The following is a 13,086-nucleotide window of genomic DNA, read 5'->3' on the forward strand; positions in this document are numbered from 1 at the left end:
AAGGGGCTCATTGACTCGTGGATGCATGGATGCAGCACGCATAAGGTCAGTTTGCGACACAGCGCAGCATCGGTGATGGCGTTATTGACCTCAAGTTCGGTTTGCGAAACAATACTCGCGTGATCTCGGAGGAAAGTGAATGTTTAGTTTCACTCTCTGTCAACAGCGGTGTGAAAGTGAATGCTTTTAGCCTTTGCTGGTTGGACTATTATTGATTTGGTGGAATTGTCATTTGAAATCCTTAAAAAATGAAATCCATATGTTTTTAAAAATTTATGTTAGATAAAAATTGCTATAATTGTTTTGAAAATATTTTATAAAACTTTGAACAAATTTTTAACTAATTAAAAACATTATCAGTTAATACAGCCTCAAAGATCGCATACAATTCGTCAGAAACGACTTATTTGCCACCAGCGCTCACAGCTCAAATCGAAAGACTTCAATGCGCGATACAGACGCGAACTTAACCTCCAAAACTTTCCCGCGCCAATAAGTGTGACATTGAACTGCGCAACTCACGTTGCTTGCGATGCCGATCCGATACCCGCTTTCTCGTATCACGATTCGGCGAAAAGCAACTCGAAATAGCGCCACAAAAAACATCATAAATCACAATGCCACAATCATCAAATGTCGTCGCGTCGTAACAAGTACCAGAGCGAGGCAGAGAGTGGGTTAACTTGCTGTTGATCAACAGCCAGCCCGCTCTGGTGGTGATCGTAAACACCATCCTGACAGAAAAAACAAATTCCAACGAATACTCGTCAGACCGTTTATTTTTGTTTACATTAATGGTTGCTGCGCCGGAATCGGAGTTATATTCCATGTACGAAGTGATCCCTTCACCACTGTCACCGCGATAGCTGGAGACGGAAAAGGGGAAGTTATCCGGTATATCCGCGATGCGCAGAAGTTCGCGTAAACACGTTCGCGCACACACCCGCAACAAACGTCCGTACTGTAAACAAACCAAACCGAGACGCGGACCGAGACAGAAGAGAAACAACGAAACCACGAAAAAACAAACTGAGCCATTCACTCACACCCACTCTCCATGACGCCAAGGAACGGTGGGGAGGGGGGGTGGCAAGGGAGGTTGAAACGCCACGCCGGTCGCGGATTAAAGCCAACAGCCGTCGCCAATCAAGCGGCGCAATAGAAGCCTGGAACCGGTATGAACCGGTTAAGCGTTGTGCGCGCGCCGGAGATGGCCGATTTCGCCGAGTGCGCCGCTTTGAATTCATTTCGCTGGGCCACGTGGGATGATTAATTTTGATTGAATTCTCCGCGCGCACCTCAGCTACCTCAGCCACCCTGGAACAGCTTCGTGATCGGCGTCTAGTTGCCACCAGAGAGGCGTTAATATCGTGATGTTGGATTAGGAAGCAGCAGGAAGACAGTGGAGAGGTGTTGAACCGGTTCGTTTATTTTGGTGCTGCCCTACGTAAAGGGCCGCGGTCTAGCTGACGACATCTCTGTGACCGATGGCATCAGTAGCTTTTTAGCATTAGAATCCCTATTAGAATATCTCGAGGCGCCTGGAACAACCTGTTCCCTGGGACTTCAACCTTCTCTTTCTCGGGTTCGCGTACTGCAGCAACCGCCGGTCGAGGATGGTAATATGCCGTGCGCCATCATCAACGATCGATGCATCGTAGCCTGCCATTGCCAGACGGCGTAATTGACCGGTTTCAGTTGTTCCATATTAAGTAACTGCTATCCGAGTCTATCCACCTCTAGACTGATCTAGTTTTTTTTTTGCGAAGATCTCAAACTAACGGTGATTGTGACGTTCGATTCGAGTACCTACTGGTCTCCTTGCTGACGACGACTAACTCTAGTGAACGTCTGGTCCTTCTACGAAGAGTCGTTAGAAGGCAAAAGGAATATCAAAAGCCAATCGACACAAAACGACAATGCAGGAAGCATGCATGTGCTTGTGCTAGTCGCTGCAGGCAACCATCATCATCATCATCATCATCATCATCGGCATGGTGAGGCAGGGCAGGGTAATAAATTCAAACCCGTTAGTCGTGCGCGGCATCGGCGGTGGCGACCTAACGCCACCTAACGATGACGCATTATAGTCACAGTCAGTGACACAATAGACACCGGCAGCAGCATAGGCTGGATGGATGGATGGCTGGCTGGCTGGCTAGCTGGCTGGCGATGCCAACAACCATTGGCCATTGATGACGGCAATGGCGACGAAGGTCAGAACGAATGCATTACTAGCCGTCCGCGGGAGTCCGATTGGCTTGTGGCCCTAGCACGCCGCCTATCGTAGATGGCCTTGCCGGGGAACCAGGAATTGTTGCATATGTGGATCTGCTTCCCGTACACGCCGCAGTTCGTGAGTAGAATATTAGCAACAAACACAAGCGGTAGCGACACGACGGAAGCGACAAAAGCACCACGCAGTCGCAACCACGAAGTCGCATTTTGAAGTGACATTGATTGTGCGCACCGATCGCAAGAGCCACAACCAAGTTTCGATCGTCCCTTATGCTCCTTTAATTCATCATTTTACGTCCAAGATCTTGGGTTTTTTTGGGGCAAGTCCACAATCTGGTACTGGCGTACTCCTTCTCCTAGAACCCTTTTTTGAGGTCCCATCAAAGGCCCCCCCCGGGGGCATGTCAAGTTGGCTGGGCAATTGACGAGAGAAATTACATCAGCCACAGTCAATGGGGAGAATCGATACAGGATTGAACCGGTTCACCGGACGCCGCTTCTGACGACTTCTGATGGCTGATCTTATGTTAGGACCTCCTTGGGGGGAAAACCCCGCCGCTAGACCACAAACCGGCTGACTGGCTGGGTGGCCGTTCTCCCACACGCCCGTTGTCTATATCAGGCCGAAGGTGTGGCGGTTGATTAGAATTCTAACCGAAAGCAGATGCTAATGGCCAAGCACAGCATTTGAATATACGCGGCTAAGGTGCGCGGCTAGACACCGCGACACAAGAAGGAAGCTGTGAAGGCAATATCTGCTGTGTGTGCTCAGCTCAGCGTTTGATGTATCGATTGCCAGGTAAGGGTAGGCCCTGGCCTATTAAACGGTTTCTACTTTAGTCCCCGGGGGGAGGTACAATAATTTGTATCATTCATCGGTGATAATCTCAAAAGCCGCAGCAGCAGCAACGGGGGCTTTTAATGGGCTGCGTGGATACCAGTCATTAGCTTCGCTTGATTTAAGCCTTAAATCACTTCAGATTGATTTAAAGCACTTCCAATTGTCCTCAGTGCACACGGGTGGGCACCGTGTGCCCTGTGTACTGTTTGTTTTGGTCAACTCTTTTCTCTCCTTCATAGCGTTCGCCTCGTAGCAAAACAAACCCTAACCTTACTTTCTGTGCTGTCGGGGACGGGCAGATCGAGAGGTCCTACGGGGTAATAGGGGCTGCTGCGGCGAGGCACGTAACCATATATTTGCCTCGGCGCACTTTCAGAGCAAATCCTGTATCCGGTTTTTAGCCCAAAAACCATTGACCTTCTCTGGTTGTGTACCCGGCCCCGGGAGTGGCGTACGTGCCATTTTGCAGGATGGCCACTGAGCCGGACCCAGCAGAGCCCTGACCAGTTCATTGCGTTGCAATTAACCCCCGAGGGGATTGCACAGGCCACCGGCGGTAATCGAATCACGGGCAAGGTGTCTCGGACCCCGGACCAATTTACGCCCACCAATCGACCAACCACGCCAGACCACGTGCTCACCGGTTGCTCATTTGCATGTCATCCCTCACTGACTGGGAGGCATCCCTGTGTTTCCCATTTTTTTTTGTTTTGGTTCACATTTTAATTTGATTTATGCTCGCGCGAATTTTCTCCCAATTTTCAACTTTGGCAAACATTCCAATATGTCCGTTTTTGCTTATCTTCTTTTTGTACAGAATTGCTGGCATTGAATGAGTTACCGCGGGACCATCCTGGTGGCACCATAGCGAGTGAGCAAGCGAGCGAGCGAAGGACACACTTCACTTCGGCATCCCTGCAGATTGCGGTCATTTCGGCGACTCCCAAGCCTCTCCAGAAGTTCCCAGTCATCGTCGACGTCGTCGGAACCGATCGTTATCCACCGGTGGAAGCTGTTGATTGTCTGCTGATCGTGTGGCCGCCGCCAACGCCACGGGTACGATGGGTACGTCCGGATGGCGCCTCCGGTTGGCCGCGGTTTGGCTGACCTTCCTCGGCCCGCTCGCCATCAAGGCAGCCGACCCCATCGGTAAGTCTATCTGACGCTTCGCCTTCGTTAAATATTTATTATCATCGCCATCGCGGTTAACTTTTCGTTGCCCCCAGGAGCTTTGCGGACCGATCCTGGCGACCGCGCTATCCTGGGGCGAATCAATTTAAAATTTGCTCCAACTTCCGTGGCCACCAAGTGGCGGAGATTGTTGTAAGCGAACTTTTGATAGAATACTTGACTTCTCTCGGGCATGTTCACCGGAATGATGCCTGGAGGATATGGTAGATTCAGTGCACATCAAGCGGCTCCTGATCTCCATCGTTAATGAGGTGGGCAAGTCAATCTTTACATTTTCATCCAGCTTGCAACTTACTTTGTTCCGAGCCACATCGCTGGCCATAACGAGGATGATGGAGCTCTAGCTCGGTTGCAGCGTAATTGACTTCCATCATTAACTTTCGCCGCTAATCTCGTTACGGTAACGAGTGCCTATATTCTCTCTCTATCAATGGAGGTGCTTCCGGGAAACATGTTGAGCAGTTGTGGAAATGTTTATCCTGATTTAAGACCCTGGATCCCCGGAGGGATACGGAACTAGAATACTATTCCCGGCTAAGTCTAGGATCGTTTAATTCGCATTCAAATGGCTCCAGTGCTGATTGCTGTCTATTAACAAACGGTCCAACCCCCTTAACTTTACATGTTCAACATCATTCAGCTGTGCATCGAGCATTACACACTGACGATGGAACTTCAGTCTCTGACATGACCGTAATTGGAGGGGCCTAGCCTAGCCCTCTGCCTCCGCAATGCCAATCAAAAGGAAATGAACATTTGAACATTCACTATTCAGCAGCTGAAAAAGGGGGGCTGAAACACAATAAAACTTCCGTCATTTCGACAGCAGCTTGGCCTGGCAGCAGCCTGGCACAACCAGGTACCAGGGTCTAGGAGGACGAAGGATATGAGCATCCCGCCGGTGGTATCTGTCAAACTTCCGCTGCTTTTTCCGGTGCAAAAACAAGATGCCTATACCATACGCTTACAACGTAATCATTAACACTCCCGGGGGGGGGGGGGGGGGGGGGGGTGGCCTAGTAGAAAAGGGAAAAGCTGTTGGTTCCGGTGCTGGGGAGCGCGTTTGTGCGAAATTAAAAAAGTTTCATTATTGTATCGAACCCCTCATCCGGAATGCGGTGGGAATGGTGGGCTGATGTGATGTGTTTGGTAAACTGATTCGAAACATGGATACATGCCATTTAACCACACCTGGAACACGCCGTATGGTATGTTGTGTGTATTGCGTGTGTGACAACATTGTACAAGGGAAGTTGACTGGGTGACGGGGAACAAGCAACGGTTGGATATGTTGGATTTGTCCTCTGCATGTAGCGCGAGTTGGTTTTTGAACTCGCTTTCGCTCGATTGCCCATTCATTGTCGGCATAGTCGATCAGGAATGGCGAGGGGAAACAATGAGTGCAATGTAGTGAATGAATTGTGGACAATTGATGTTGTAATCATTAACAGAGATAGACACACGGAGAGTATAAAGAGAATTGAAATTTACAGGTTTTATCATCTTGATTCCATATAATTTGACATACATGTGTAATTTTGCCCATCTTTACATTAGATTTTATTATTTAGCTAATCTTTTTTAATGCTAAATTCGGTGCTTCATTTGATAAATTAATGCTTCAACTGATTAGCCATGGATAGACGAAGCGTAAACTCTAGCGTAAACTCAGAATGTAATGCCAAAAAGTTTACGCTTCGTGTGGCAGGCATAATCGCATAAAAGTTTATACCGAAACGTAAACTGCAATAACATTCGGGCACCTGCTATTACATCATGCAATTACATTCAATTACATGTGTTTTTGACCCCAAAAAACATAAATCGACGAGATAAGCTGATTTTTGATTTTTTGTTATATATTAAGATGTTGTTGCTGTATATTAGCGATTGTAGAACATTCAACTCTGCATATCACTACGCTTCATGTTGGCACTGAGTTTACGCTTGCTTTTACACTCGGATCTACGCTACGCGGCCCTATAATCTTTTTGACATAAGCATAATCTTTTTAACATTACACTCTTAGTTTATACGAGAGTTTACGCTTCGTCTTTCCCTGACTATTATATAACGTTCCCAGATAATTCTGCCGTTCCGATAAAACAAAACAATCATTTGAATACTCCTAGCATATCAATTTGATCGTTGTTTCAAATCCCACTAGCATATTTTGTAGTCTTTCACCATTCCAGTTGCTTTTTATTAAGGCTTTACATTTTCTTATCTGACGTATCGTCTGTATTTCTTCTTTTAACATTGAAATGAAATCAAATTATGTAATCTAAAGTCTACTATTTTGCTTGGCAACAATGAATCACCCACCGAAAGGCCTACTAGTGGATGCTAACAATGTTGTCCCAATCTATTTGCCTAATGTTCTACAAATTGATATCCATCCGTTTGTTAAACACAGCCCCTAATCGCTACCACTCTCCACACTACCGGAGAACACGTGTTGAATTGGCGCACTGGATCCCTTAAAAAAAGAACCTAAAACCGGCTCGAAACACACGCGGCGCTGCACGTGAGCCGCCCCTTGTGAACCCTTGTCAACTCTCCAGTTGATGGCACACTCGAGCTTCTCGAGCAGGTGGGCTTTCTATCGTCAACTGCTTTTAATTGAATGCTCCCCTCATCCCTCATCACTCCTCCTGCCGTTAGTACAATCAGAGAGAGAGAGAGGTGACAAGAAAAGGGCGAATAGATCTGATATCCGTTGACCCACATTTGAAGATCGTTCTTCTTCGTGTGCGCCATTTCTTCGAGTCCACCCTCCCGTTCATCCATCGCTTATCTAACCGGTGGTTTGTGAGCTTCTTAGCTCGTAATTCCCAGTCCCATATGGTCCGGTAGGCAGGCCCGGAAAGAGCCGGTCAGATCCTGAGGTCCTGAGCTGCTTATCTGTGACTCACTTGGAGCATAACGTATGCATTAAAAAAAAGAGACAAAATTTGCCGATTTTTCCTGGGCAAACCGTCAATCGCATTGCAGAAACTAAAAATGCAGCATCAATAATAGTTATCTATGAGTCATCAGACAAAATTTGAAAGCTTTATCAGTCCAACTCTAATCGTGATGACGAAAAAAGCGAAGCAACTTCGTTCCGAGGTTTGCGCATTTCAAAAACGGTATCCTGACGCGACCAAAAAGATTATCGTGTGACACTTTTTGAGTGTCGGATATGGCCGTTTCAGTATCTACAAGATCTTGGCACTATTGCCCAACAATAATAGCATCACAAGAAGGCATAGTTCGGCACGGCCGACGACTCTGACCGACCAAAACCTCCAAAGGATGCTGATGACCGAGACCGAGGAAAAAGTGGTTACATCGCTGCGTGTGATTGGCCGTGAGATCGGTGCAACGGCCCAAATGGTTAAGAAGTATCTGGAGTACATAGCCAAACATGTCAGAAAGCTAATATCCCGGCCACTAATCTCAGAGCAGCAATTAATGTCATAGCGACAGCGGTTGACCACGATCGTCAAGTTAATTTTTTTGGCGCATCGCGACGTGGCGGTGGTGAATGAACGCGATACCTATCTTATTGTAGATGAAAAATTATTAAAAGGCACTTCATATTTTACTTCCCGCACGAAGAAAGTGAGCTCTAAAGTGAAATTCACTCACACACCAAGTTCCTCAAGAAGGCCCTCCATTGGCTAACAATCAGCTGCCCTTCTTTAACTCAGAACTGGTCGTGATCGGGAAAATTTATTATGCAAAGTGACTGTAGAAGGTCGCGTCAATCATCAAGGAACACTAATAGTACAAAGATCGGGGAGTCTGACCAGAAACGATACGCGAAGTGATTGTTAAACGAAATGAAGCGGCTGAGTACCAATGTGATACCAAAGCTTGCGAACCCCCTCAACGTCCCCCAGCTGCTGCCCATCGAAAATTTCTGGGCTAACTTTAAACGTAGGGTCTATTTTAACAATTTTATTGGAAAAACGGAGGAGCAATTAAATGAAAAGACACAGAAATAGTTGAAAAACACGTGCACAAATATGTTTTTGACTGCCATGTCGAAATTACCGTCTAACTTCCAGAATCCTACTCGGAATGGCGTAGAATTTTTTTGCTGATAAACTGATAAACTCCCTTTCCACATGTAATTTACAGAACTCAATTATCTGTCATACTTTATTTTTTATCGCCATTCAAATTTTGTCTCTTTTTTTTAATGCATACGTTACCGACGACGAGGATGACGACGGTGACCAAATAAATCCTCCCAAAAAACACCCTCCTGCGATCCTTGCTTCGGATTCTCGCTTTCTTGTCCAGAGAGAGGGTCTAATCGCATCGCTAGCGAACACATCCTCAAGCCAAAGGCGAAAGGGAACTCTCGACCGACTCGGAAAGGGACGACTTTCGAGATCGCAAATAATTCCTTCGGTCGCCGGTCGCCGATAAGCGAAAGCGAAGATATTTATGCAAATTGGATTGTTCCCACTTTTACCGGAGGGGGAAAGACCGGTCCGGGCGTTTGAATACTCAACCAAGGTTCCCTCATCCCGGACACAAACCTCACGTATCCCGCATGTGTCGCTTCCATCGTCGAAGGAATGGTTCGGGAGTCGGGTTTATGAAATAGTAATTTGTACGCCCGACCGTTTTGCGTGTGTGTTTTCCTGCCTCCAGCACAATCCTACAATGTAAATAAACCTCTTTGGCAGATTGGCGCGGGGACTTTTTAATACATTTCGTATCGCACCGACGGGACGGGTCGGTGTTGGGGAACGGCTAGCTGGGCCGGTTGTTTCCCCTAATCGCATGTAAACTACTAAAGTGTGGTAAAAAATGATCGTCCCTTAATGTAAGCAAACATGAAGGAGGCCCCGGGTCACAAATGGTGGAATGGTGACGGGGAGGTGGCTGTTGTTTGTTTTACTTTTGCGAAAGCGCCTTCAAATAGCGCTCAGCGCAGTCGCATGATGTGATCTGAAGTCGAAGAAAGGCACTTTAAACCTCTTTTCGGCGCCAGGTAACGTCCTCCATCCATCGATCGCATTCGAGCATTTTCGTCACCAGGGCAACGGAGAGAACGATAATTAGAAGTCAGAAGTTTCGTGCACGTAACCCACCCGGTACACAGAAATGACCAGAATCGATGGCCGCGATGGGAGGGCGAGTTCAATGGAATAAACCCAAAAGCAATTGCCAGCCAGCCGGGCGAATGGTACACGGTAATGGGTTTGTTGGTCTGGAAAATTACCCAGCAAGAAGTGAAAACACACACCCAGTCTCACTCCATTTTCCCACGCCGTACAGTGCTGGCCACAGGTAAAACGGTGGTGTGTGCGTCCCCTCGAGGGATTGACCTTTCCGTCGGTGGTGGCGTAGGTAAACCGGTAACACGCATATCGTACAGTACAGGGATGGTATGTTGGTAGATTGGTACCTTGGTTTTTTGTTGGTTTTTACATCTTGCTGCGTTGAATTGGTCCTCTGGTTTGGGGCTTCTATGTTTTATTTTTTTGCTTTTTAATGCAATCACGAACCACAACTGGAGGTGCTGTGGAAGTCAATCACGGGTAATAAATGTCAGCAATCAAAACTGTCACACTCCCGTCCGTCTTGTGGTGGCTGTACCTGTCACAGCAGAATGCAGATGGGTATGCTGTTGAAGGAGGCAGATGGTGGTATGACACGGTGGTACGAGAGGGCAGATGGTATAAAGAAGGCAGATGGTATTGTTGTTGATTGCAGAAGATGTAGCTTATCTTTGAGTGGTGCTGGTTTGAGGTTTCTATTGTTTATGCTTGTGGGGAGAGAGAAAGGTGATATTTGCTGGTAACAGAGCGGTATGGAAGGGGCAATTTGTTGTTTCGAACAGATAATTTAAATTATGAGAATGATACCATCAAATGGAATTACTTGGATCATTTAAACAACATTTTGATAAACAGATTCTATTCGTAATGCTATTCTGGCAATTCTCTTAGATGGATGGACTCTTCAAAATTGCATCTTTTGTCAATTTTAGTTTGTTTTATATTATAAGGACATTTGCGTTTAGTAGGACAGTGTTGTGTAAATTTCCATTTCCTTTTTTAAGTTAACCGGGATGTATTTGATTATGAAAATCACTAGAATATTTGTTTCATCAATAATATAATTCATATTATTTTGATTTACCATTCACTAACGCTACGCATTAACGTATATGTTTGTATATCTTTTCTGTTTAATTGCTCCTAATGTTTTTTAGTAGGCATTTAAAAATAATAATAGAAAATTTAATTTATCATACTATCGCAACACAGTTTAATATTGATTTTTACATATTCGAAGGTGTGTATTTGATTAAAATAAATAAGCAACAAGGATAATTCAAAGCAAATCCGTTTGACAGTACCTCAACATGTTTAGTAATGGAGTTGGTGAGGTCTATTTGTGTAAGCTCTGGTTGTAGAAGATAAAGAGTCGTTTGATAAGAACAGGCGCCTGTTGTTTCCTGTTTCCTGATGTTGTGCCATTCCTTACACCAAACTATGGCAGAACAAAACTAGATACCGTAAACAATGTAAACAAATAAAAATGTCCAATCTGTTCCGTTATCTCATCCCACGTATAATGATGATTCATATTTAGTATCTTAGCTTCAGTGAAATATGAAGACTTACTCCAAATTGATGAACAGCAACAGATAGGAAATTATACAGGGTACGCTATCAGGTGGTCCCCTATTTTAAAGTTGAATAACTTTGTCATTTTTCAGCCGATTTTATAAAATAAACTAGTTTTATTTAGGTTATACAAGGTTCCTAAAGGGTAATTCTAATGAATAGTGAACTACTCCAAAACGATTCCAAGACCTTAAAATCGAATACTTTGAGTTCTAAATATTCATACCAACCCACAGTAGATTACTCGAAAGATTCTAATGGTTGTTTAACTAAGAGCCACAACCTCCTGTCTACGTTAATGGTTCCTCGGATTATTTTTGTTGACAACCCACTAATTGATACGTCAAACGGCACGATCGGTAATTTTCCGAGAAATCTGTCACTCACATCAAGATACGACTCTCTTTCTCTCGCCAAGCCAATCGACCGAACCAATCGCAAATGATCTAATCTCCCGTCGACCGATTGGCGCCCGGAAAAGGAAGAAAAATCACGCTTTTCACCAATCCTCTCACACAGGGAAACAAACACCAAACTCATTTCCCTGTCCTTGGCCTAATCGATGCCAGGACCTTCACCGGGCACGAATCATCGGCGCCATTGATTGGATCGTTTGATTCGTTTCCGTAATTAGAGTGATTGAAAATCTGGCCCCCGGGACAGGATGTCGATTACCACAGGCCAACGGGCCAAGGAAATTAGCCCGTATTTTCACTCCATTTCCTTGTGTCACTCGCGCTCGCGGTTTCGTTCGCCGTGGCGTCCATGGAGCGGATATTATTTATGTTCACCCATTTCTCCATCCTCTCTCTCTCTCTCTCTCTCTCTCTCTCTCTCTCTCTCTCTGTGTCCTCTGTCTGTCTTCGGTGAGATAAGATTTAATTTGGTATGCTTCAGCCCACTACATCTCTCCACCACCACCACCAAACAAGCCACATCAACTGCCTGCCCAGACAACAACATCGTGACGAGGCCCTCGGGATCATGTTGCGTCATTTTCGTCCTGGAGACGCGTCGCAATTTGCATCGCATTTTTCGTTAGGAAATCTCGCGAAAGCCTCCCGTGCTCAAGGACCGTGCTTTAAAGGGAAACGGGCAGAAGCTGAGTGACGCGGAATAAAAGTGAAATATTTCAAATGGAAAACTTGTTCGTCATTCGTCGGCGACAGCTTCCGCCTGCTTTCCTGTTTGCTCCTCTATTCCCCTTTTTCCTTCCATTTTGTTTTGAAACTCTCACCGTGGTGAAGGCGGAAAAGCGAGTGGAATAACGACACCAAGCGCTATATACCTTCAATAGACGATTATGCGAAAACGCCAGGTGAGAATGGGCTTTTCCGCTGGGGAATCGAGAAGCACCAGCACCGGCACCACCGTGTACATGGAAAGCAAAATAGAGGACGGAGAACGGAGGTTTTGTAAAACAAATTCTGTAATCATTTAAATCTCCCTCGTTTGCTACTACTCACCCGTTTTATGAGGCGTGATGGTTGAGAGAGAAAACAAAATGCAGAAAAACCTTTTCCTCCGTTAAAGCTTCGAGTGGGAGTGGGCATATCTGCCGCACTTTTCGACTTTAACGCTCCCCATTACAGCCGATGATGATAATGGCTAGGGATTGAGTGTAATTGAAGGGAACGGAGTTGAGGTAACGATGAACACCCCGTATACATTTTCGTTTCCGGCATGTTTTCAGCATAAAAAGAAGTCCTATACTTTGGGTCTTCAAAAAAAAGGAAAAGAAAAGTCGAGTAGCAAAATGTTTTGCCAGATACTTTTATATCGACAACAAACATTCGCTCGAGCGCGAGCGGCGATGACGTTGGAATAAACTTCTTTTCCCTTTGCAAAAAAAAAGAGAAGAAGCAAAGCGTTCAGAAGTCGGCGAATGATGAATGTGAGTAGTGTGGGTTCCACTGGCAGCACTCGTCGTTTAGTGCACATTTGTAGCGAGTGATTTATGAAGCCGTCACGTACTGAGCCGGCATACACCTCCCAACGCAATCCGTCGTCGTCTCCAACTGTCGCCAGTTGCCGAAAGAAAACGGCACAAACGGCGATGGCCGTAGAAGAGAGGAGAGCAGGGGGATCGCTTACAGAGAAAATCACAAAACACACGTTTGCTACGTGCAATGGAGAGAGCACTGGAAGTGGTAGCAGTAGTACACCAGAGAGTTTGGG

General features: G+C 45.8%; 2 protein-coding genes across 2 annotated transcripts in view; one reads left to right on the forward strand and one right to left on the reverse strand.

Annotated features, from left to right (window-relative positions):
- LOC126577387 (Ig-like and fibronectin type-III domain-containing protein 1) overlaps positions 1-13,086 on the forward strand; it is a 101,469-nt gene that overhangs the window by 68,363 nt on the left and 20,020 nt on the right. The window contains exon 6 of the mRNA XM_050238973.1: positions 3,897-4,228. Within this exon, the coding sequence (XP_050094930.1) occupies positions 4,141-4,228 (88 nt within the window). The 5' untranslated portion in view covers positions 3,897-4,140. The remainder of the gene's footprint in view (positions 1-3,896; positions 4,229-13,086) is intronic.
- The window catches only part of LOC126577391 (glutamine--fructose-6-phosphate aminotransferase [isomerizing] 2-like), a 67,709-nt gene that overhangs the window by 8,179 nt on the left and 46,444 nt on the right, over positions 1-13,086 (reverse strand). The gene's annotated exons all lie outside the window — the stretch shown is intronic.

This window comes from Anopheles aquasalis, chromosome 3 (assembly GCF_943734665.1).
Source record: "Anopheles aquasalis chromosome 3, idAnoAquaMG_Q_19, whole genome shotgun sequence".
In the NCBI taxonomy this organism is placed as follows: Eukaryota; Metazoa; Arthropoda; class Insecta; order Diptera; family Culicidae; genus Anopheles; species Anopheles aquasalis.